The 23,891-nt window shown below is 44.0% G+C and overlaps 2 protein-coding genes and 1 long non-coding RNA gene across 9 annotated transcripts in view; 2 read left to right on the top strand and 1 right to left on the bottom strand.

Moving 5' to 3' along the window:
* The first annotated feature begins 58 nt into the window (after window positions 1-58).
* LOC111741054 lies at window positions 59-2,255 on the top strand. 2 transcript variants are annotated; one of them, XR_002780840.1, is made up of 3 exons: window positions 59-487; window positions 787-853; window positions 1,417-2,255. It is a non-coding gene; the product is annotated as an uncharacterized LOC111741054 (long non-coding RNA). The 2 variants fall into 2 exon arrangements; XR_002780839.1 differs by lacking the exon at window positions 1,417-2,255 and having other exon boundaries at window positions 787-1,144.
* A 3,415-nt stretch (window positions 2,256-5,670) lies between these two features.
* Window positions 5,671-9,371, bottom strand: LOC105293361 (histone H3.3). Its single transcript, XM_011361953.2, has 4 exons — window positions 9,102-9,371; window positions 8,496-8,633; window positions 8,223-8,376; window positions 5,671-8,125 (listed from the first exon to the last, which is right to left on the bottom strand). Exons 2-4 carry the CDS (start codon window positions 8,621-8,623, stop codon window positions 7,997-7,999), a joined length of 411 nt encoding a protein of 136 aa, XP_011360255.1. The 5' UTR covers window positions 8,624-8,633; window positions 9,102-9,371; the 3' UTR covers window positions 5,671-7,996.
* A 3,146-nt stretch (window positions 9,372-12,517) lies between these two features.
* Window positions 12,518-23,891, top strand: part of UNK (unkempt family zinc finger) — a 30,860-nt gene continuing 19,486 nt past the window's right edge. For 2 of the 6 annotated variants that reach the window (XM_011361954.2, XM_011361955.2), the window contains exon 1: window positions 12,520-13,039. In XM_011361954.2, the coding sequence (XP_011360256.1) occupies window positions 12,936-13,039 (104 nt within the window). In that variant the 5' untranslated portion in view covers window positions 12,520-12,935. Of the gene's footprint in view, window positions 13,040-13,070; window positions 13,715-15,647; window positions 15,734-16,643; window positions 16,899-17,163; window positions 17,329-23,891 lie in introns of those variants that run through there. The other 4 variants (XM_023531704.1, XM_023531703.1, XM_023531705.1 and 1 more) reach the window with 4 other exon arrangements.

The following is a 23,891-nucleotide window of genomic DNA, read 5'->3' on the forward strand; positions in this document are numbered from 1 at the left end:
CCGCGCCCCCCACACCCGCCCCGCAGCGCGGGTCCCTGTCCTCTTGCCGGCACGCGGCAGGCGGTGGGCGGCGGGCGGCCAGCGGCCGACTTTGGGAAAGACCGCTGGGCTCGGAGGTCTAAGCTGCGCTTCCCCGGCCCTGTGCCCCTCTCCGTGCTCACACCCACCCAGCCAGCCACCACGGCCAGAGCGACCAAGCTGAGATCCAGCCAACCTGGGTGTCCCAAAGGGATCTCCTAGGTTCTAGAGTCCTGTAGCTGTGAGAGGTCACCAACCCCTGGTCATGGGTCTCTGAAAGGATGGCCTGGCACCCACTGTAAATAGCGATAAAGCCAAGTTTGGTGGTGACCAAAAGTCGCTTTCTGCAGGCTCCTTTCCCAGGACGGACACGCTGTCACAGCTCCTAGCAATGAGGAGCTGACGGATGGTGGCAATGGACAGCAGCGGGCCCAGCCCCTCCTGGAAGGGCCTGCCACAAGTTGCTGAGGTAGGTTGGGCCGTTGGCCCAGCAGAGGTTGCTTAGGACTGAGGGAAGTGGGGGGATGAGGGTGAGAGCCAAAGGTACCCAGTACTCTTTGTGGTGAGGAAAATGCTCTAAGATCGACTGTGGTGATGGTTGCACTTATTTGTGAATATAGCAAAACCATTGACTTGGTACATTTTAAATGGGTAAGGCTGTTAAAAAAAAAAAGCATTGGGAATAAGCAATACTAAATTTCATCTGATGGCCTGTTCCTTCCTTTTGAACACTCTTCAAAGCTTCAAAGCTTTTTTTTTTTTTTTTAGACAAAACCAGTGGCCCTTGGGGCTGGTTGAAATGGAATTAAACTCACTGGCCATTCCTACCAGCAAGGTACCACTCTGTTGGGGCAGCAGTGAGCAAAGCAACCCCTGCTCCAAGAATCCTTTACCCACCTCAGCTTTGACGTCCAACAGTCCTGAGCCAAAATCTCTGCCCTTCCTCTGCGTGATCTCAGGCAGATGACCGGACTTCTCTGAGCCTTGGTTTCTCCTCTGTAAAATGGGGCTAGTGATTCCTCCTCGACAGACTGTTACAAAAGGAACTAAATGAGATCATCTCCATTGAGTGCCCAGCCTAGTACCTGGCACTTAGTAAGCACGGAATAAATGTTTTCTATTCTTATCAGTCATCCAGTAATTCAACAGAAACATTAGCGGACTCTCCTGCGTGCAATTGGCCAGACGGTCAAAGCCTCAGGCACTCATGCTCTGGTTGGGAGGCAGACACAATCTGGCTTCTCCGACTGAGACAAAAGTTGATGGGGAGGACTAGTGAGCTTTCTGAGTGCGGAGGAATCCTGACTACTGCGAAGAAGCCCACACACTTTTATTTCCGTTGTTTCATTTTGGTTGAAAACATGTTTTTAATTTTATCGTCCTTTTTTATTGTTTCAGTTATTCTTGGAGAACCTGGATTTGATCTAAGAGGGAAGTGCTCCCGTTTGCTTAAGATGGACTCTGAAACATTGATTTTATTTGGGAGATGTGTTTACACTCAGTTTTTTAATCTCATCTAATATGTTACATGAAATTTGTTCAAAAGAAAGTTTGCCTTAACCTTTGACTTTCCCTCCCATTTCCTGGCCAAATGTCACAGGCTTGGGGGGAGGGGACACCTTAATGGGGACACTGCACCCCAAGGTCTGTCTTCTGTTCCGCTGGCTGAAAAATTCCCTGTATCGGTGCTGCCAGAGCCATTTGTCACATGGACTAAGACATAGTGATAGAATTTCCAGTACTATCTACCACAGGGCCACACTGCGCAGTGGTGGGAATACCACCCATGCCAGCCGGGTACCCGGCAGCCTAGTTGGGCCCAGAGGTCTCCAAAGCGCCTTTGTCCAAGCCATGGCGACACTTGGCCCACCACTGAGGACGGGCACTCCCGAGACGCCTCTCCTCTCCCAGGGTCCGTGTCTGTCTCTGTGCCCAATTCTTAGCCCTTGGACCCTCCCTGCTAGACTCGGTCTCTTTTCACGTGGTGGAGGTCAGCACGCTCCATGCAGCTCCGGCTTCCCCGCTGCGTCACAGCCTGGTTCCCTAATGGGTCTTAGAGCCACATCTCCCAAACAAATATCTGCAAGTGTTTGCTCTCAGCAGATGGTCCACCCTCTCACTCATTCTGGGAGGTTCTTTTTGTTGTACCAGGAGGGTTACCCTATCTCCTGATTTGGGGCCCCTTTGCTTTTCTGAATGTTAATGATAACAGCTGCTGAAGCATTGCTAATACACATCTGGAGCTTGTGGTAGTGCTGGTATCAGGGCTGGTACACAGCTCGTAGGGCGCTGCTGGTAGTTTACCACCACAGTCTGTTCTGATTGATCATTGCCCTTGACTTCTGTTGCCAAGTATTGTAAAAATCACCAGACTTTGCACAGATTATTTCATTAAATCCTTACAAGCCTATTGGGTAGGTACTGTTTTTATTCCCATTTTACAGATGGGGAAAAGCAGCACAATGGGTTAAGGAACTCATCCGAGCAGGAGAGCTGGGCCTTGAACCTGGGTCTGTCTGACCCCTGAATCCATTCTCTCAGCCACCACTCTGTCCCCATGAGCACCCTGACCTGCAGCCTCTGCTTACTAAAGGGTTAAGATCAAAAGCTCAGCCTCTTGGTAAGGGACAGCTGCTCCCCCAGACCACTGGAGCCCCATTTCCCACGTAGAACACTCTGCATTAGGAAGCCAAGCCAATAACCAAAGCTCTTGGGAATTGGACTGATTCTTTGCAAACCATGCCAGCAGCAGATCCAGCCAGCTGTGCTGCAGGACTGCCAGGGCCATTCGGGTTGGTCAGCAAACCTGTCTGGAGCCTCTGCCGTGTGCCAGGCACGGCTCCAGAGGCAGGCAAGATTCAGGCTTTGCCTTTGGAGCGCCAGCAGCTTCTCATCTTTCCCTGGCCTCAGATGGTCCCGCTGAGAGAGGTCAGCTGCAGGCCATGTCTTTGTTTGATGCCCCAACCATGTTCCTGATGTTTCTGCCCTCTAGGCTGATAGCCACCTATCACAGGCCAGGAAGCAAATCCAGACGCACCAGGCGGCTGTCTCTTCGGCTGTCTCTTTCTGCACCTCACAGCTGGCCCAGGCCCCCAGGAGTGCTCAGGACTGAGACACCAAAAGCAACGTGCTGGGAGGAGAGGCCTGCGGGATGCAGTAGGACCCATGATGCCTGGGGTTCTGCAGGATGCAGTAGGACTCATGATGCCTGGGGCCTTGAACCCAACCCCGTACTGTCTCCTCTGCTGATGTTCTTAGTTCAGTGCTAGGGGGTGAGGAGCTTATTAAGGGAAGGGTTCTGGGGTCCAGTATGTCCAACAGAGGGGGTAGGAAGGGAGTAGAGGTTAATGGGCACCACCTCCATGAGGACATGTGCAGTCACTCACGTACTCCTCAGTAAAAGGCCACCTGCCCTAAGCCTGTAGCCCACTGGCCTCTTCTCATAGCTCTTCTTGTCACCGGTACCGGTTCTGTCTGAGATGGACTTCTCCCTTTCTACCCACTCTCCATTTCAGTGTGTATATTCCTAGAAGTGCAGCTTCCTGAACAAGAGCTGGCAGCTGCCAGGGAGAAGACCCCAGACCCTGGCATCCAAGCACCTGCCCCTTTGTGCCCCTTTCCAGGTTGTGTGCAGCCTTATAGCCCTTCCAGGGGCCACAGCCTCACTGCAGCCCCCTCCCTTTGGTTCCCTGGTAAGGGAGTGACTGCAAAACCCCTTAGTTTCCTCCATGGGGAAGGGCAATAGGGTAAGTACGGGTGTGGGTGGATGGTCTTCTGCTCAGGGCAGAATGCTAAGAGGTGTTGCTCCAGGCTGTGCCTGACCAACGATCCTGCCTGACACCGGGCATGATGCTCAGGTGAGGATACCAGGACAGGCTGGGGGCACGTCACATAGAAGTCCCATGACTCTGCTTAGAACAATGGTGTTGTCTGGGTGGGCGTTGCAGCTGTACCCACCTCCCGCAGGCTTGCTTATTCCCCCAAAGGGGTCACGGAGCCAAAAGGTCAGTAAGAGAGCACTTTCAGCCTTCTCCCTGTGGGTGCTGTGGGATTTGGACTAGCAACCTGAGGAGGGGTCTGGTCCTTCCCTTCCCTCCTCCTCCCCCCGCCCTTCTTCCTTCTAGCCCCACCCTCCAGAAGGCAGCAGCAGGCCAACGGTTCATGCTGAAGTTGCTAGTCAGAAGCCAGGTGCAGCTGCATGGAGTGCCCCGGCCTGGTGACATCCTGAGGAATGCCCACAGGAGGCAGTGAGAGCACCATGGGAGGAGAGCAGCAGCTGTGAGGTTCAGGCAGCCAGCTCAGCTGTGATCTTAGATCAGTGTCTGGGCTGGGCCAGGGAACTGGGCTGTGATGCCTCAGTGAGGTGACTGACGTGCTCCCACCCAAGGGATCTAGAGGTAGGGGTGGGGAACGGATGCCCAGCGTGAGGAATCAAGGCTCTTATGCCCAGTGGACCACACCACTGCCAGTGATACAGCAGCTGCACAAAGGTGTGGAGAAAATTGAGCACCTCACCCTTTTATGTGGCAGGATAGGTTAACCGTAGGCCTGGGGCTCTGATCTCTGGCCCTTGGCTGTTGTTCTCAAACACAGGCTGGCCCCATCCTGCAGAAACTGAAGGGCAAGCCCGAGTTTCCTGCTGGCCCAAAGGCAGACAGCTGACCCAACCTTGTCCATCCTCTGCTGCCCAACCTGAAGGTGATCCAGAAGGGGCCAGGTTTCCAACTGCTGCATAAGACCCCAGCCCTCATATCTGACACCAGACAAGAGGCAGTGCTTGCAAGGAGCCAGGTGGAGTCTGCTGTTGGGGAAAGCTGAGGAATGATTAAGGAAATGAGTCAGGTCCAGTCTGCTCAGAGCCTGTTTCCTCACTAACGGTCAGGCAGCAGCAGAGGCCCCTGGCTGGGGCCGAAGCGGTGGGTGGGGCAGCCTGGCTAGGGGACATAGGTGGTCCTTGCTGGCCCCTCCCAGGTTTGCTCTTCCCTCCCTCGGACTGATGGGGACATCTCAGGAAACAGGCTTGAAGTGCTTGCCTCCCTATAACGGTTACACCACCTTAAATTTTGTAAATAGGATATAATTTTTGTTCCTTAGACTTAAAAAAACATCTGGTCCACATACCAGTTCTGGGATGTAGCAAGGGTAAATAGAGACCCAGAAACATGGGCCCAGGCAGTCCACCATTTCACCAACTGCATAATAGAAGGGAACTGTGGAGGAAGGGCAATGGGGCTGCCTCACCTGGTGTGAACTTGGCTTCTGGCCAGCAGTTTCACAAACACATGGCCCTTCAGCTATCTTCCCAAAAGGACAGGCTAGGGGCTGCAGGAGGACAGTGGCTTGGTTCAGAATCTTCAGGGAGCCAAAGCTGCCAGGACCTGACACTTCCAGCTGTCAACTTACCTGGCTCACACTAGTCTGGCCTAATTGGGAGACAGCTGACAGTGAAGAGGCACTATTAACATGCAGGTTCAACAGGCAGAAATTGGCACTGTCCCGAGCAGTGTGACACACATTGACAGGGGTCTGCTATCTCATTACTAAACGCCCCCCCTCCCCCAGCTGAGTTGGAAAGGCAAGGCTTGCTAGACATTTTCCGTTTCCTGAAACAGATGTCATTCAAATAAAAACCATTAACAAGATGAGAAAGTCTGCAACTTCAAAAACTTTATTTTTGTCTCATCCATCAAGGGCACAGGATACCTTTCATCAGCTCCAATTTTTGCTTTTCTCCTTACAGACTCTGTTCCATCACCTATACCCAGATTATCTCCTGTGTGGGTACCTTCCTAGAACCAAAAGATATTTTTGCCTTCTGAGATGTGTGCTCAAGTAAAGTATGGAAGTGTTACACTATTTAAGCAGCAAATTCCAAGTCACCCAATAAAATTCAAGAACTTTCTACATCAAGACGCAGACTGGGTAAAGTTCAAGCGTTACCCGCTTGTTACCACAGGTAGAAACTCAAGCTAACTCATAGCTGCTTCTACTTGTGTTCAAACACTGCCACACTCCAGAGCACAGCATATCCCAATGTCTAGGACTGCAACTTCCTTCGGAAGTAATAACATGAGTTCTCAGTCAGTCATTGTTCCAAGCACTGGTTAAGATGGACCTTTTACAAAACCATTCATTGTATTGTATTGGACTCCGCCTTTGATATCCCCCCTAAGGCTGTTTAACCAGGACTCCCAAGGCTACTCTAGCTAGCTTCTTCACAAACCCTTTAAAGTTGAAACTAATGCTAACTTATTAAAAAAGCCTTTAGGGCAAAAATGTGTTCCTACAGCCAACTTTAAATATACCGAACACCTTCTAATGATTGGTGGCTCTTGTGCCCACATCCAGCTGACATATACTGAGCTTTACTGCTGCCCATCATTGGTCAAGAAAACTAGTTTTTATACTGAAAAGGTGGCTTAGACCAATGAATTCTCTACCTCTGCGCTTCTGTTAAAATAATTTGCTACGTAGAGATCTACATACTGCCAGAAAAGGTTCTTGGAACAGATACCAAATTTGAGCCCTCGAATTTTAAAGAAATTTACTTTCCTTGACCTGTTATACCTTGAATAGACAAATTTTTATTCCTTGACAACATGGGGGCAAAGGGAAGCATATTAATACGTCTTAAGCCCGCACTGCAAAAAATAGCAATCATGGCATTTTTCAGAGCAGAGGGACTTTTACATGCTTTCTATGACTATTTTTGTAAATAAAAGGTTCATCTACCAAGCAAAACCTAAAAAAGCTAAACTCAAACTTTAAGATACAAAGGACCTAGATAATGGGTGGGTTTGTACATTCAATTTAGGTTTTTGACACTTAGTTGGATAAACAAGTTTATTTGTAAATTTAGTCAACATACATAATTGACCTAAAAACTTCAATAGAAGGATAAATTTAAAAACCACTTGGAAGACCATCTCTAAAGTGATTTCCCCAGAACCATATACCAGATGTAACCTCACTAGACGCCATCTTAACTGGCTGAGGTTCGAAAAGCTGGAGCTGTGTGCCCCTCCCCCACCACAAGTTTACTCTAAGCCTTATAATACAAACTCCACAAGGAAAAGAATTTCCGTATTGTTTCCTCTACTTAGAGAAAAACTCAACCTAGTTATGAGACCAACCACAACACAAAGAAAAGCTGCACTAACTAGTTCAGATTAGTAACAGATGATGCTGGTGTGAATAACTTGTATTATATTCTAGAGCCCTTATAAATAAAATTCCCCGTTAGTGTTTGCATTATCAGCTAGAGTTAGTTAACATGTGGTAGAATGAGGACTTATGCAAGGTATGATGCGCAAAGCATTTTACTACTATGAAAACAAGTGCACTCTAGTTAGGAGAAAACCAACTGGACTCTAAAATTACACACACCTTAATGACAAGACTCCCCACCACATGTGAATGTAAAACATTTAATTTAAAAATGTTGACACTACAATATATAAAATAGCTATTATAAATGCACATAGTGTATTCTATAGCTGCCAGGTTTACTTTTTTTAAGGAAACTGTAAGTTACACTGTGGTTAAGACTTGTATCTTCACCCTTGAAAAAGCCCACATTCTATCACAGTGATGCATGGTCAGACTTAACAGCCCCAATTGTTAAACACTTGGATCAAGTCATAACCAGTTTTATTGCAAAAGGACCCTGTACACATTTATCGATTCTAGTACCTTAATAGCTACCCAACAAGTCATTAACATACAGAAACATGCATCATGAGAAGCAAGAAATATCACCCATCCCTTCTGCATATTAGCAACTTGTCACTCCTGAGCAACAGTGCTCACATCACTGAGGTCTGTGAACAGTCACTTTTCGCATTCATCCTGAGTGAAAGATGGAATGACTTAAGTACAAATGCAACATATTATAAACAATTTCTTACAAAAAAAGTCACAAATTAAACCAAAGTATTTTACAGAATTTACTACAAAACACCATAAAAACTGCCTTCACTTAAGCTCTCTCCCCCCGTATCCGGCGAGCCAACTGGATATCTTTGGGCATGATGGTGACTCTCTTAGCGTGGATGGCACACAGATTAGTATCTTCAAATAAACCCACCAGGTACGCTTCACTAGCCTCCTGTTGAGGACAAGAGCCACACTATTAAAACTCTCTTCGAGGGGAGGAGAAACCACCCACAACTCCTCCGCCCCTACCACGGCCTTTGTCGTCTTACCTGAAGAGCGCCGATGGCAGCACTCTGGAACCTCAGGTCCGTTTTGAAATCCTGGGCGATCTCCCTCACCAACCTCTGGAAAGGCAGCTTCCGGATCAGAAGCTCGGTCGATTTCTGGTAACGACGGATTTCTCGAAGCGCAACGGTCCCGGGCCTGGGCGAGCAAGAGGATGTAAACGGACACCAGTTAACTGACGGTGCCAGCGCCCGCCAGGGACCGTTCCCGCACCGCAGAGCGCCGCCGAGTCATTGTTTTCCCTCCGCCTTGCCTACCTGTAGCGATGAGGTTTTTTCACCCCGCCGGTAGAGGGAGCGCTTTTCCTGGCAGCCTTAGTGGCCAGCTGTTTGCGGGGCGCTTTCCCACCCGTGGATTTACGAGCAGTCTGCTTGGTTCGGGCCATTTTCTTTCACCTAAAGAAAACATCCGTAACTCCTGGGCCGCAGCGCTCGCCTGAGGGGAGGGGGGGGGGCGCGCCAGGCTCGTCGCCCCTGCCCTCCCGCCTCTTCGCACTCCACCTCGCGGCGGCAGATGGCCGAGACCGCCACCTCCTCCTCCCCCTCCCCTAATGACTCAGGCTGCGAGGAGCAGCAGCCTCCCCCGGGAGGGGGGGCGCGGGGAGGAGTCACTTCCCCTGCACGGCGGGCGGAGGCCGCGCTGCCCGGAACCCGGCGTCGGGACCTCTGAATCACCAGCGGGAAAGAGGAGGAGACGCGGTTCCGGAATGAAGCCCCAAGGGAAAACAAAACCTCCCAACCCCACACCCACCGCCAGCAGCCCAAGAAGCCCACACTAACCGGCACTCGGCACCCAACGGCCACGACCCGCAGCCCCAACAACTAGCAGGACCCCAAATCACGGACAAATCCACAAACACGTACCTAACGCTGAAGCCCTAGGCCGCCTCTCCCACCGCCGCACCGCTCCCACTGCCCAACGAAGAGCCGCAGTCACCAACCAAAACAAAGGAGTTGCTCCAACGAACGACCAAACCGCTCTGCTCCAAACCCCCCCGGAATCTCCGTTTTTATACCCACGCTTCACGCTGCGTCTCTGCGTCATAGGACCCTCATTTGCATACACCAACGACTTTTTCTATTGGCGGGAGCTTTCGCCGACGCGTTGACATCCCCCGACACAAAGGCCGTGCATCGGCCCCGTTCCCTGATTGGTGAATATCTAGGCCGCTGATTGGCTATTAAAGTAGCCTAACGATTGGATGCAAGTAAAGAGAATTGGACGAATCAGAGTTTAGCACTAAGCGGCTCTTCTGATTGGATAAAATGGAGCTATGTTTGGATCCTTCCCTTGGTTCCAAAGCTCTACAATAGAAAGTCAATGCAAATGAATTACTTTGGTCCCAGTCAAGACGAAAAAGTCTGGATGGGCAGAAACCCAACCTTATTTGCACCACGTAATGCAGTCAGTGCAGGAGGAGAGGCTACTTTAATGAAATTTTTGTGAATATTTTCCAATGTAAAATAAAATTCGTTCCCTGTGATTTACTTTATTAACATTTTGATAGTTTTGTTTGTTTCCAAGTTTTATTCAAGAACTCGTATAGAATATTCCAGATAAATGAGTTTTAATTCAACATTTTAATAGTTAAGTACGCTGTAGTGTAAATGAGAATTAGAATTCAGTAAACTATGTTATATTACCAGGTATTTTATTTATCATGCATATACATTTTAACCAAAAAGCAGTTCTTTGGTAGGGTGGGGAGGGGTAATAGCTACAAACAAAATGTCAACAGATGATTTAATAAGTACTGTTTTGTATGTTCTTAGGCCATCACAAGAAGCTTTGTGATTTCGAGGTGCTTAATGAAGTAATTGACTAAGCAACATATTTTTTAATTATGTAATTCAACTAAATAAAATGACTATAGCCAGAATGCAAATAGTCCTATGATAGCATTTTCATGTCTATAAAGAGTAAAAGAAAGACAACTACATTTAATATGTGCTTTTGTGTTTCAAGATATATCTTGGAGGTATTACTTCTGAAGAAACATGACGAATGTATAGAAATGGTTATCCCTATCCTTGCCTAAATAAATGTCTTGGATGGATGGTGATACTCAGCATTCCAGTGACTCAGATAAATAAAATATAAATCAGGCTTAAGGTTAAGACCAGCCAAACGAAGCTCAGAAACTGAAGAAGAGCTTTGGGCATTCCACTCCATAGTTCTTACTCTAGATTCACTGAATATTTTAAATTAAAATCTTTTTATTTTAGCAAAACCAGTTACATACAGATTTCAACTCAGAGTATTATGCACAAATACAAATACCTCAAAGATTTACTTGTGACACCAAAAGTCTCTCACTGAGAGTAGTGAGGGGGGAAAAAATTAAATTTGAAAAAGCAGCTATAGCAAAAATGTCTTTGGCCCAATCCCTGGTACTGAATTCCTCTTATTATTTCAGCTCTTTTGATCATAACACTCACAATAGTTACTTAATGATCATCCACTTAAACTTTTGTGATAATTTATTCAACTTTAATTTCTGCTTTCTCAGAGTTTAGGGTAGGGTAAAGATTAAGCCATTTCATTCATGCCATGCTGAGGAGAAACCAAAATAGAGGTTCTTGCCCTGTTCTCAGAACCTGTGTAAAATGAAGAAACAGGGCACTGCTTAGTTCCTACATAGGAGACTGTTAAATACTCTGGATGTAACCAGAAAAATATCATCATCTTTTTTTCACTGCTCAAATGGCCTGGAGAAGAAATGGGCTCCTTAAAACACCTCGTTTGTTCCAAGATTTTTCTAGGAAATCCAGAACCTTCTTCGTCCCATGCCTTCTAGAGGGAGAGACAGTCCAATTATTTTTTCCCCAGTTTTGTTAATTATTAGAGAGGAACTAAAACTGCTCCAAGAGAAACTAAGTATGGATTTACATTCATCCATTTAAAGACAATTAGTGGAAAGAGTTTGCCCTCTTACTTGGCAGTCATAAAGGTTAATTTTTTCTTTTTCCTAAATTGGTGCAGGGGAGGAAAAACACCACAGGAAATGAAGAACTACAAATGTTTATACAATCAAAACAATGCAGAACGTGATGTAGGCTACTGTCTTAGTTCCTATCAAAGACATGCTGAGTAACTCTGTGCAATCTACTTAACTTCTCTGAGTTTCGTTTTCCTCTTTTGCAAATTAAGCAGTTTTGGATGACATCATCTCCCAATTCTACCAGTACACACTTATTCTGAAGCTCATGATACACATGTATTTAAAATCAAGCATTATGAACTGTATCTCTTCATTCAGATCACACTCGAGTATTTTGAGGATAACGTTAATTATTTAATAAGATTAAAAGAATACAACTTTTATTTGTCCTTTTGTAATTTTTCATCTTCCAAATGCCCCTAATAATTAAACTTTTGGCCTGTGAGGTTACTGGAAACTAAATAAAACATGTGTCATTCTTAAACGTTAACATTATTCCATTCACCCCATCCTCCCTTACTCCTAAGGTTATTTGGAATGTGTTTCTTTAATAAGATATCATTAGTTAAAATATTCTCATCTAATAAAATACGAATCAGTCTTTAAAACAATCGATTTAAATAAATTCGATATGGAAAACAAAGTTAAATGGCAACGTGTTAAAATATCTATGAAGAACTTCGTAAAGCTCACAGAATCAAATGCCTTGGTCTAAGGGAACTGGCTTATTTTACAAAGGCCACAGAGTGAAAAACTTAGCCCCGCTGGCGGGAAGCGGGGAGAGGAGACATTTTCCCAACAAGAAAGACTGACGTTCAGAGCAGGAAACTGCAGTGGATTATAAATCGCACCCCCTACTCAAACCCAGGCCCTTCCTCTGGACACTATGTGATGCTTCTCAACACCCCTGCAACTTGCCGGTGTACCTGAGACTATTTTAGACGGAGATTAAATTCGTCCTTGGCCCTTATGTACTGGAAACAAGTTGACCAGGCCAGGTGTCGAGTTGAGAAGAGAATAAAATCGTGGAGTTCCCGATTTCAGGGTTGCTAAAGGTTTATGAGGAGCCCAGCAAAGACGCGGGAACAGAATATTGTGTCGTACAGCTCTTCTTTTGCAAACCTTTCTCAAGCTGACTTTCAGCAGGAACTTTCCTTCATGCTCATAAGGCTAGTCCCGCTGCAGGAATGAGGCGAATGAAGCGCACTCCAGGTTCCTGCAGCACAACGGCCCAGAGCCAGGAACGGACGACACAAATCCTTAAGCATTGCTCCGGTCGGCATCAGAACCGAACCGAAGCTATACCAAGTCTACAGGCGAGGTAATTATTACACTGTTGGCAGTAAAATTACACTTGGAACTGTTTCACAGAAGTTGTCAGGGCCTCCCTAGTTCTGGGCCCCATCTACTCCAGGGGCTCCAGTTTCAAGGAAAGGTACCGCTACGAAACTGAAACGCTCTAGTACGAAGGAGAAACGCAGCCGCACTGCAATTCCCAGAAGCCATCGCGGGCCCTCAGCATCCGGGACACCGTCTACAAGGATCCCTGGGTATCGTGGTCCGTTCCTTTGGCAGCAACCCTCTGCCGACGGTAAAATTCCAGCCAAACCGAGGACCACAACTCCCAGCAACCCTTGCTGCCGTGCGGGGGGTCTTCACGTTCTCGTGGCGCGGCGCAAGCGCACTGGGTCCTCGGCGCGGACCGCGCAGACTGAATAATAAAAGGGGAGCGGCGAAGAGGCAGGAAGACAGGACCATGTCGAAGGGCCCCGGGCCCGGCGGCTCCGCAGCTTCCTCGGCGCCCCCGGCCGCTACCGCTCAGGTGCTGCAGGCACAGCCCGAGAAACCGCAGCACTACACGTACGTAGAGCCCCCCCCCCGCCGCGCGCGCACGCCTGACGTCAGCGGCCAGCGTGAGTCACGCGCGCAGGGAGAGCGCGAGGCGGCCTCTCCCTCCCCCCTTCTTCCTCCGGCCCGGCCCAGACCGGTTCCAACCTGCTGGGGCCGGTCCCGACTGCTTCCAACTGCCACCAACCTGTGGTCGGGCCGTGGGGCGGGAAACGCGGTCCTCGCGGCTGAGTGGGGAAGGCGGGACCTCTGTGTGCGGAGCGCACACATCTTAGGCCAGGCCGTCGAGGCCTAACTGTTCTTCAGACTGTAAACCCCAGTACCAGGCACTTGTGGACCGATAAGGAGTTGAAGACTCGACCTGGATGAGTTCCTTAGGGGCCAGCCCTAGAACCACCTGTGAATGACGATTAGCGCGAAGTCCAGTCAGTCGACCCCTTTACTGTGCCTAGGAGGCCTTTTGTATTCCTAAGGCCCATATGTTGTCCATGGAAGCCACGCTTGCTCGAATTCAGTTAAAACAGTTGACCCAACCAGATTCAGGGATGTTGAGCGTGATGGGCTAGGAGTCCATCCTCAGGCTCAACTGAAATGTGTAGCATCAGAGAGGGACAGCCCCAAATGCTGACACTAGAAGAACCTAGTAAGATGGAAAACCACTTCCTGGGAATCTACTCGTGTCTAAGTGTAGGTCCTCGTCTTTTTATTTCCTTTCGAGGCGTGTTAAGCAACTAGCTAGTGCCAGGTGCTTTGGGAGAAAGATGGAAAGAGGCGGGTCCTCTTGTTAAGCAAAATGTTGGCTTCCATTTGCCCTGGTGCTCTTTGGGTGCCTCTCATCCCCATGGGCTCCTGAGTGTTGTGCATGTTTAGAAGGATCTCCAGGTGTATCTCAGGCTTGCTGGAGATTTGGAACCCGGTGGGGGGCGCGGGGGTTGAACAACTTTAAAAGCCACACAGTAATAATGCTCCCTGCTGAACCAAGAGCAGAAAGTATGCCTTGGAGTAGAAAAAACTAAAAGACAGGAGAAGCTCTTGTTTGGCACTCACAGAAGAAAGACCCATTGGGAAATCATTCTGGGGTTGGGGCACATTGGGTTTCTTTGTGAAATTTTCTGCTATTAGTTGAAATGATTTTAAGTTTTTTCTTGACATTGTCAGACCCACGTTAACTACAACTTTTCTAATGTGGTTGCTTTGCTAGTTTTTACTGGAGTTCTTGCTGCGGTCCTTCCATTGGTTTGGTGAGATGGTCTTACCTCTGAGAATAATGATCAGTTGAATGGTGCCGTCAAGCAACAGTATGGTCTTGATTTGGAAATCTGCAAACTTCACATAATTGGAACTTCTTTATAAACTTCTCTCAGTTTTTTAAATAAATCTTTGATGCTCAGATCACATTTTTCAGTAAAATATAACATTTTGAGTAATATGAGTCTTGGTTTCAGCAACCTCTGTTTTTAGGTTTTGTCGTCATTGAGTGTACTAAGGAATCTATATTCGAAAGTCTTTCTGATCATTTTGGAATTGACAAAGTCAACAGCTGTGTAAATGTTAATTCTGAGTCTTTGTCCTCTTGATGCTCATTTGTTGAAAATCTGTCTTTTCATTTCTTGCGGGATAAGTGCAGAATAAGGTCTTGGCTCTTGAGTTGGTTTAGTAAATCAACAGGAATAGATGAAACATCGAAGTTTGGTTGAGTGGTTGGAGATTGAAGGTATTCTCATCTCTTTTATTTTCTGTTACCTTTTCGTGTGTGTGTGTGTGTGTGTGTGTGTGTGTTGATGTTAATGTCTCCAAAAATTAGAGCTAGAAATAGCTGTCTTCCTTGGTAGATTTATGGGCATTCAGAAGCTGTGATAATTTGGGAAACTTCATTCCTTTGTTGTCCCGGGTTTGAGAAGCAGGGAGCTCGAGGCACAGATAATGGCACCAGAAATATACTATTGACTCGATTTTTTTTTTTTTTAAAGTAAATCCATTTGTTGCTTTTGAACGTTTTTCGATTTCAATATTTGCTATAAAATTTTGAGCTGCCCAGCATTTTTTCATTCTCCCTTGCAGCACGAATTTCCAGAATTTATTCCGATTTGAATATGGCCTTACCCATTGTATCGATCCCATTGTTGAATACAGATATAGACCTTTTGTTTTTTTGAATTTTTTTTTTTTTACGTATCAAAACTTTTTACTTTTTAAAATTTTCTTATACATAATTACATAATTTTGTTTATTTTTTGTACCTGAAGTTATTTGAGATCATGTGACATGCAGTAATCTTTGTGATAATCCAGAAGAAATTTGCATTAAAAATGAGTTGTGCTCATCATAGTGGCTGTCTTGGCAGTTGAATCCACCAAAGCAAACATTGTCTTCCTGTATGCTAAGCTGTTTTATTTTTTTTTCCCCTTCATTCTTGTTCCATAACTAAAGTCCTCAAATTTGAGCAAGATTTTTATTCATAACATTTAAAGGATAATTATTTTGTTGGTATTTTTTTCCTAACAAATGATTCGATTTAAGGGAAACTTTGAAGTAATCCTTTCAGCAGGCACTTGGGCTAGACCTGAGGAATCTAACCCTCTTAGAAAACAGTTATATCAGAATTTCCTCTGTTGAACAGCTCCGAGAATGTGATTAGCACTCTAAAATGATGATGTACATATATCAGTACTCTTCCAGTACAAGGACCACATGGCCTCTTGCTAGGTAATGTGTCTTTTTATTTGACGAAGACTAAATTTCATCCAGCTTTATTCAGAAGTCCATCTTATATATTAGAAGAGTCTTATAAAAACAGATTTAAGAATGGGAAATTTTGAAGCAATTACATTCCAAAATATATCTACAAATGTAGCTAACTTTGGGCTTTTGACCGAATCACAGTTATATCATTATTTTGACCCTATGCGATGCTCAAGGATGTTAAATCATTTTTGGATTCCTTCACCTGTGGTTGATCCTCAAACTTCTTAATGCCCTTGTGTTAAAGGGAAATGGAATTCTAGTGATGGTTTCTTGCAGTTTTATGGCCACTAGGTGATTTCTTACAGGTAGACAGAAGATAAATACTTTATAGCTTCATTTAGCCAAATGTTATTTTAATTTAGGACTGTTTTGGGGGCATCTTTAAACACGGATAGCGTAGCAGTACTTTGGTAGATAACTATTTTGAGGCAAATTTGTTAGTTTGCACATTATATAAACGTTATGAACTTCACTCAATTGCATCTGATTGTGTTTTAGAAAATCCAGGAAATGATCGTGTAGTTAAATTACTATTGCAAACTGCAATAAAATTGTAAATATATTACTAGATACAACTTGTTACATAACAGAAGTCACTGGAAGCGTTGCTTAGCAACTTTAGCAAGAACGAGTTAAATTACCAAAAAACGTGTTTACTTGTTTATCAAGTAAAACTAATTTTCTTGCAGAACCAAAGTTAAGAGCCCATTGTGGCCTTCGATCAAGCCCACAAAACCTCCGTTAATAAGTACTAAGTGCCCATGCTAAGGGGTAGATTCAAGCTTAGCACCTACTTGATATTTGCTATAATCTAAATTAATGATTAAAGTGAAGATTTGCTTAATGGTTAAGTTTTTTTGTTTTAATCCAGCTATGTTAGATACTAAAGAAGGCTTCCCCACAATCCATATGCATCTGCTTTGACTGGTGGTTTCTATCAACCTACAAAGACTGACTTATTGGTGAGGGCAGCTGGACAACTCTGAGAGCAACTTAGAGAAATCCATCTTGGGCACACTCTATAAAGGAGCTCCTTCTCTGGAAATAGCACCCCAGATAAATGCACAAAAGCAAGACACCCTCGTGGACCTACTTCCTCCCGCTTTCAACACCCTGATGCCTGAAGGTGAGGTCTTCTTCCTGTGTGTCTTAGAAGCCATGAGCTCACTTAGGTAATGAGAGCCCCGTAGCAGCCAGAGCACCACACATCTGCAGGCTTTCCTGCCAGACCTTTGCCTAAAGGTTATTTCTCATTAGGAGAGGCTCTAGGTCAGAAGAGTGGTAAAAGTAAGGTTGCATTTAAATAGTGGACTGGTTTAGGGATTATTTTCCCAATGGGGCAATATTTGCTTAATGATTTAAGTTTTTCATTTTGTTTTTTTTTAATCCAGCTATACTTGATACTAAAGGAGGTTTTCGCACATATGCATCTTCTGTATTTTGAAATTGCAACTATGGACAGTTATGGCTAATCCTAGTAGATTGTCTTCCCTTCTTTTAACATCTTGGATGAATTTGGGGCACACTAATGTGTTATGTGAAGATGGATGTTGAATGTAAGTTTCTCTGTCATTCTTAGCCAATATATAAAAATTACGTTAGCTTAATTGTTTAAAATGCCTGGAGTTTGGGTTCAATTTCCTTCTGGGCAATGTAGCTTTCTCATTTTCTTACTATATAGCTACTCTGTAGATTCACCCCAGCCAACCATCTTAAAATACCTACACGGGCAACAGAGATAGCTGTGGAGAAACAGGGTAAAATCAGTGCATATGGTAATAGGGATGGGGGGGATATGTATGAGGTGATAGAAATGTTCTGGAATTAGGTATTGTTGATGATTACACACCATGGTAAATATACTAAAAAACACTGAAACATACACTTTAAAAGGGTGAATTTTTATTGTAAATTGGTAAATGGTATAAATTACATCTCAGTTTTTCTAAGAAAAGCGTTAAAATCAGTGCACAAGAGTCCTACGACTAGAGAGACCTTAGAGTACGTGGCCTTACCAAGGGCTCGGCAGCATCGCTCAGTATGGGAAAAGCCTGCAGTTCGTGAAAAGCTCCTTGGTGCCCTTTCCCAGCCTTCTCAATAGCTTTGTCCCTGTGTATCCATTCTAGTGAAGGCCCCCACGGTCCAAGTCTGTGGAGATGCTTTTGAGATAAGAAATGAATACTCAGCAAATTCGAGACTCCTAGTTGTCAGTAGTTGTACTTTAAATTGTCTCTGAATTGGCAGCCATTATGAGGAACGAGCATTTCCCCCAATGCCTTTGTAAGATGTGTTTACTTCCCAGGGTGGGTGGGAGATAAAAGAGAAGGTTGCTCTCCTGCCAGAATGTAATAGATTGCGTTCTTCAGGTATCGCGATGATTGTTTTGATGTTTACATGGGGCTTTAATGACAGGCTATGTGTTTAGGCATCTAAAGTAACATCAGTGGCTATGATATTTTAGTTCAAATAATCACAACAAACTTTTTATTATTTCTCTATAAAATCCCTCAACTTTCACCCCTTTTTTCTTTGCCAGTGTGTAGAATTTGACAGCAGTATCAAGAGCTGGTGAGGAAGAGAAGATGGAAAGGAGTCTAGCAACTTAAAAAATCTCATAGCGTTCTCTGTGAGGTGACTTTTCCTGATGGTGGCTCAATTTTTTTAGGAGATAAAGAAGATACTAAGGCCTGTGACAGTATCATCATGTCATATCTGAGTTTATTGAAATGTTTCTTCCCTTATTTATATCAGTTTGCTTTTTATTTATATCAGTTTGTTCTTAAGTTGACTCATTTGTTTCCTACTCATACTCGAAACACCATTATGGCCACCGTAAGTCTTAACAAAATGACTTCTCATGAGGAGGGGGAAGGCGCTGGTTCCCACCTTCCTATGAAATTTTGGCCTATTCACAAACCCACCCCCACTGAAAAGAGGTAGTTATGCTTAGAAAAGAAGAGGTTGATAAAAACCTTTGGCATGGTATTTTATGACTTAAAAGTTTTAAGTAGTTTTTATATCTAAGCTTTTATTTATTTTGGTAAGAACATTGTCATATCTTTCTGATGTCACCCTTACTGCTAAGAGGTGCCAGGCATTTGTTAGCCTGCCACTTGAGCATTTGTGTAAATCAAACCTATCCAAATGACAGAAATCAGAAACTTGTATTTTCTTTAAAAAAACAACTTAAATTTTATTATCGAACTAAGAGTACTTTATAATGAATACATAAAGTGAATATTAAGAATCCCGTAGAGCATGTTAGAGTTAACATTTCTGTCTTTGTTTTTAGTTACTTATTTTATGATATTGTAATTATGGCCTGTTAAACACTCCCTGACATATCTTGAACAGCTTCCAGAGTAGAGTCACTTACTTGCTGCTGCTCTTGTTTTCCCTTTAGCTCAATTAAGAAAAACGTAGCTAACAGCATGGTGTCTAAGAGTACTGACTCCAGGGCCAGACTGTCTGGGTTCGAAGCCCAGCTCTGCTACGTACTAGCTGTGGGACCTTGAGCAAGTGACTGTCCTCTTTGCGTGTCAGTTTCCTGAGGATGCAGATAGTATTTGTTCCATAAGGTCGTTATGAGGATTAAGTGAGTTAATACATAAAGTGCTTACAAAAATGCCTGGCACTTAGCACGGTTTAAGTACTATTCTCACCGACATTTGCACAAGGCCCAAGTTACTAATTGCTGCCTCCTTCGGCAGCCGTAATCAAGTGCCTTCTTTAGCCACATCCACACTACAGTCAATTCTTCAGTTCATAGGGCCCACATGGGTCAGTGCTGTCTTCAGAACACACTCTTTGTTTCCCACATCCATTTGAATTTTACTTCAGTCGCCATTCTTCGTATAGCCTCCGTCAGACTGCCTGTATCTTACACAACAGATTTGTGCTCTAAACAGATCCGCTCTTCCAGGGCCAAAGACTGTTGTACAGAAAACTGTACAAAAAACACTTCAAGTTCAGTGTAATACTGAAGTGTTCATCAAATTGGAAGCCATGTGTATAGAAAAACTTTGAACAAGTCAAGGTGTTATCTACTTTAAGGAGGAATGAACCAGGGTTTTCAGTACTCACGTATCTCCAGAATCAGTGGCATGGGTGATGCTTACACGAACTTCTCTCAGTTTTACCAGTTCCAGGATCCTTAGGGCAAGGAGATAGTTACAGAAAGAAGGAAAGAGGGATACATAGGACTGAGTTACACGCCAACATTGCACCATTCATTACACTAGGTTTTTGGGGCCAGGACAGCCCACAGGTATCAGACTTCAGTGAAGAGTGGGCTGAGATCATTTGCCAGTGAGCAGCTCCCCACCCTTAAAGCGTTTGCTTACTTAAGTGCTTGTAGCACTTGTCCTGTAGGTTTTTGTGTCTGTATCTGTGTGTTAATATAGTTTCATTGTTACTTAGGGAGTTCTACTGGCCTTACTATGTCTGAAAGCTAGTTATAGGATCAAGGCCTGCCTTAAAGGTTTAGACACAATCAGAAATTCACTAGGCACTTATATTTGCTTTCCTTTTCCGCCAGAGAATATTCTAAACCAGGATCACTTCAGAAGCGAAATCTCTGTAGCTGTATAGCACTTTCCCAGAACTATCCAGATATTTGTCAACCACCAATGTTAGCTTTATTTGACCTTGTTTTTTAAAAGTCATTTCTGGGGGAACGTCCACTGGTGTGGTTATTGTTACAAAGTTATATGGTTTCTGGGTTATGTTTGGTGTCAAAACAGAATGTGTTTGTCCTTGTAAGCGTTGAATTTCAAACTCCTAGTAGTTTACCTAAAGCTCTTCAAAAAAGAAAAGATTTTCAGCAAATTGTAATATAAAATATACATATAAATACACTCTTGGATAAGTAATTTAGTATTCTTAATCTATTGCTCTTGAAATTGCTCTTGAAATTGTCTCCTTGAAGTTAAAAAAAAATTCTCAAACATAAAAGTGAAGAATCTTTGACAAGCCATGAAGAATGAGCTTTATGAGTAAATTTCTTCGTAGGAGTTATGTATGGGGAGGAAAAGTAGCAGCAGGGTTAATACGAATGTAGAAAACAGGAGATTACAGAGAGGTGTCATTGAGCCTTTGGATACTACGACATCTTCAACAATGAGTGGGTGTTTTTGCTAGTTGTAGAATCCTGTCACATTGCAGTTAGAGTTCAATCAAGAATGCTTAAGAACAAGACCATTTCTTTTCATTTTAAGATTCTGTTTTCATGATAAAGATTGTATATTGCTTGAAAAAGATGAAATTCAATTTTTATCAGACTAGCTGTAATAAAGATGAACATTGGTGGTTATTAGGGATTTGAGCACATCTGTCACATTGCCAGGTCTCTGCCACCCCCGTGTGAGACTCGTGAACAGTGACCACTGTCTGGCCAGGAGAGCAGTGGGAGCGGGTGCCCCCTCATGGCCTAGGCCTTTCCGGCTGTGGGGCATCTGGGCGCGTTTCTTCTGTTGCTTAGTTGGTTGCTCCCCTTTTTGGGGTTCACATACCGCTCTTCACCGTGCACATGGGATCCATCCAAACCTGGCGTTGCAGCCCCGTCTCTTCCTGCCTGCTTCTCTGGAGGCCTTCATTGTCTTGTTTGCCTTTTTATCCAAATCTGACCATTTTTCATGTGTCCAAATCAGATTTTACAAATCATAAACAGGATGACATTTTAATAATCATTCACTTTACAAAAAGATTTACCATAGTTCATTTGTAACGTAAAGGAACTCTTCTGGCTTAGCAACATACATCTTTCACGTCACTTTGAATCAGGGTAGTTGTCATTAATATTGTGGATTTCTTTCCTAACGGTTTTTTGTTTGTTTGTTTGTTTTTATTCTAAAGATAATAACAATTATGGTAAAGAAAAGCCAAGATAACCCCTAAAGTTGATAATACTGGCTATACATTTCCTTCCAGTTTTTCTTTCTGCATATAGTTTACTTATTTGTGTTTCAGTTCCATGTTTTTATTTTTTCTTTGACTTAATATATCTTTACTTTGTACCCAGCTTTTGCCAAGTAGTTATCATAATATTTAGTAGTTGGAAGAAACAGAAAAAGGAATACATCTCTCGTGACCTTCACACACTCCCAGCAAGTTACAGAGCAAGTCATCCCACTGGTTGCTTTCCTCGTCTGCACGTGAGGCTGAAGATCTCACATTTAGTGTTCAGGGTGAGGAACAAGGCTATGCAGGCACTTCGGAGCATAGCTACTGAAGTTACAGGTTCCTTAATCGCCAGGAGAAGCATCTAAGTCAGATTAGAGTTGCTTCCCTGGGTCCAAGCACATAGCCGCTGTGGACCAGGCTAATACCATTCAGGACGCCTTATACTTTTGCTTTTTTTTAGGCAGACATGTCTTAAACGCCTGCTATAAGCTGGCTTTGTGCAAGGAAACAAAAATGAAGAGACATGGCTACATAGATAGCAGTTAAAGTCAACTGTGGGAGGGGCTGTGCCAGCTGTAGTCATACGGTGCAGTGGCAACATGGAAAGGGGGCAGTTAACACCACTGGCCAGGGTCAGGACCCTCGTGCGGAGAATAAGCTGGAAAGGTGATCTAGAGAGGGAGCAACATGATCAAAAGTATGGAGCTGTGAGAAGGATGTGGCATGTTTGGGAGTAGAAACTCTTCAGAGCAGAGGTTGGTGAACCAGCCTGTATACTGCCATGTAGCCTGCTGGCTGCTCTTGCATGGTCTGTGAGCTAAGAAGGGTTTCTATGTTTTTAATTGTCGAAAAAGAATACTATTTCATGACACATAAAAATTATGTGGAATTCAAATTGCAGCATCCATAAGTAAAGCTTTATTGGTCTACATATTGTCTATGGCTGCTTTTGCACTATAAGTGCAGAGTTCATTAGTTGTGACAGAGGCCATATGTGGCACTGTCATCGCTATGCATTGCTGTTCAGTGCATTACAAATAGCGGTGACACAATTATAACTTGATAGTGTTTCCAGTGCCCCGTGTGTCAGCATACGATAGCGTTTTATTTATTCCTTATTACCAATACCTACTTATGTCAAAACGAGAAGAAAAATAATGGACTTCGAATGGCATGTTTTTAGGGCACAGTGGAATGTGGATTATTTTGTTTCCAAATTACATGGCAAAGCTATCTTTAATTGAAAAAAAAGCTGTGCCAGAAGAATCTGTCAACATTACCAGATTAAGCAGTCGTCACAATATTCCCAACTCAGGCAAAGGTCAGAAAAATTAGAAAATTTTAAAGACTTTCATCAAAACAATTTCTCAACAAAAATAATGAGGCTACAACTGAAGTAACTGGCTCATTTGTTAGCTGAGCGAGGAAAGCCACGTAATGATACGGGATCGTTTAAATTTTGTTCATTACAGCAGCTGAAGAAGTGTGTTCGGAGGAAGTGTGTTAGCCTTTCAGCAAGAACAATTTCTCAAAATGTTGAGGTCATTGGGAGCAACATCAATAGTCAATTAAAAAACAAGGCAAATGATATCGTGTGGTCTTCCTTTGTCCTTAGTCAATCAACTGATGCTGCTGTTACTGTTCAGTTATTTATCGACAGAGTCACCACCACTTAGAAGTGACTGAAGAATTAACCTTTATGAATAGTCTACTTAAAACAACTACAGCTGAGACTATTTTCGAAAAAGTTAAGGAAACTAATTCAGTACAACCCGAAGTATAATCTGCTGCTGTTTCTTATGACTGATCATGGTACGAATATGTTTGGAGCAGGAAAAGATTTCATCAGACAAGTTTACGAAGCTTATGAAAATGTAAGGTGTTTAAAGCCTGCAGTTATTCATTGTATTGTTCATCAGCAGTTACCTCGCAGAAAATATTTGAATCTATCTTGTGTTAATGAACCATTAGGATCAGTGCTAAACTTCACTTTCTCCTGTGGACTTAATCATCATCAGTTCCATGAGTTTTTGTCAGACATCAGAAACTGAATACTCTGACATGCCCTTACTACACGAGTTTGGTGGCTTAGCAATGATAAAATTTTCTTGTAATTCTTTGAGTTCAGGGCTGAGATGGGAATTTTTCCAAATGAGAAGAATTATTCTCAACTGCTGTATGACGGATGACTTTGGAAATTAGTTTTTGCTGCAGACTT

This window comes from Pteropus vampyrus, unplaced genomic scaffold (genome assembly GCF_000151845.1).
Source record: "Pteropus vampyrus isolate Shadow unplaced genomic scaffold, Pvam_2.0 Scaffold72, whole genome shotgun sequence".
Classification (NCBI taxonomy): Eukaryota; Metazoa; Chordata; class Mammalia; order Chiroptera; family Pteropodidae; genus Pteropus; species Pteropus vampyrus.

Bases quoted from the DNA above. Each gene is read 5' to 3' on its own strand.
- LOC105293361 (XM_011361953.2), bottom strand. From the start codon at position 8,623: ATGGCCCGAACCAAGCAGACTGCTCGTAAATCCACGGGTGGGAAAGCG. The intron at 8,377-8,495 runs GTAGGCAAGGCG...TTGCTCGCCCAG, and splicing joins AAAAAACCTCATCGCTACAG to GCCCGGGACCGTTGCGCTTC. The intron at 8,126-8,222 runs GTAAGACGACAA...TGTCCTCAACAG, and splicing joins CTGCCATCGGCGCTCTTCAG to GAGGCTAGTGAAGCGTACCT.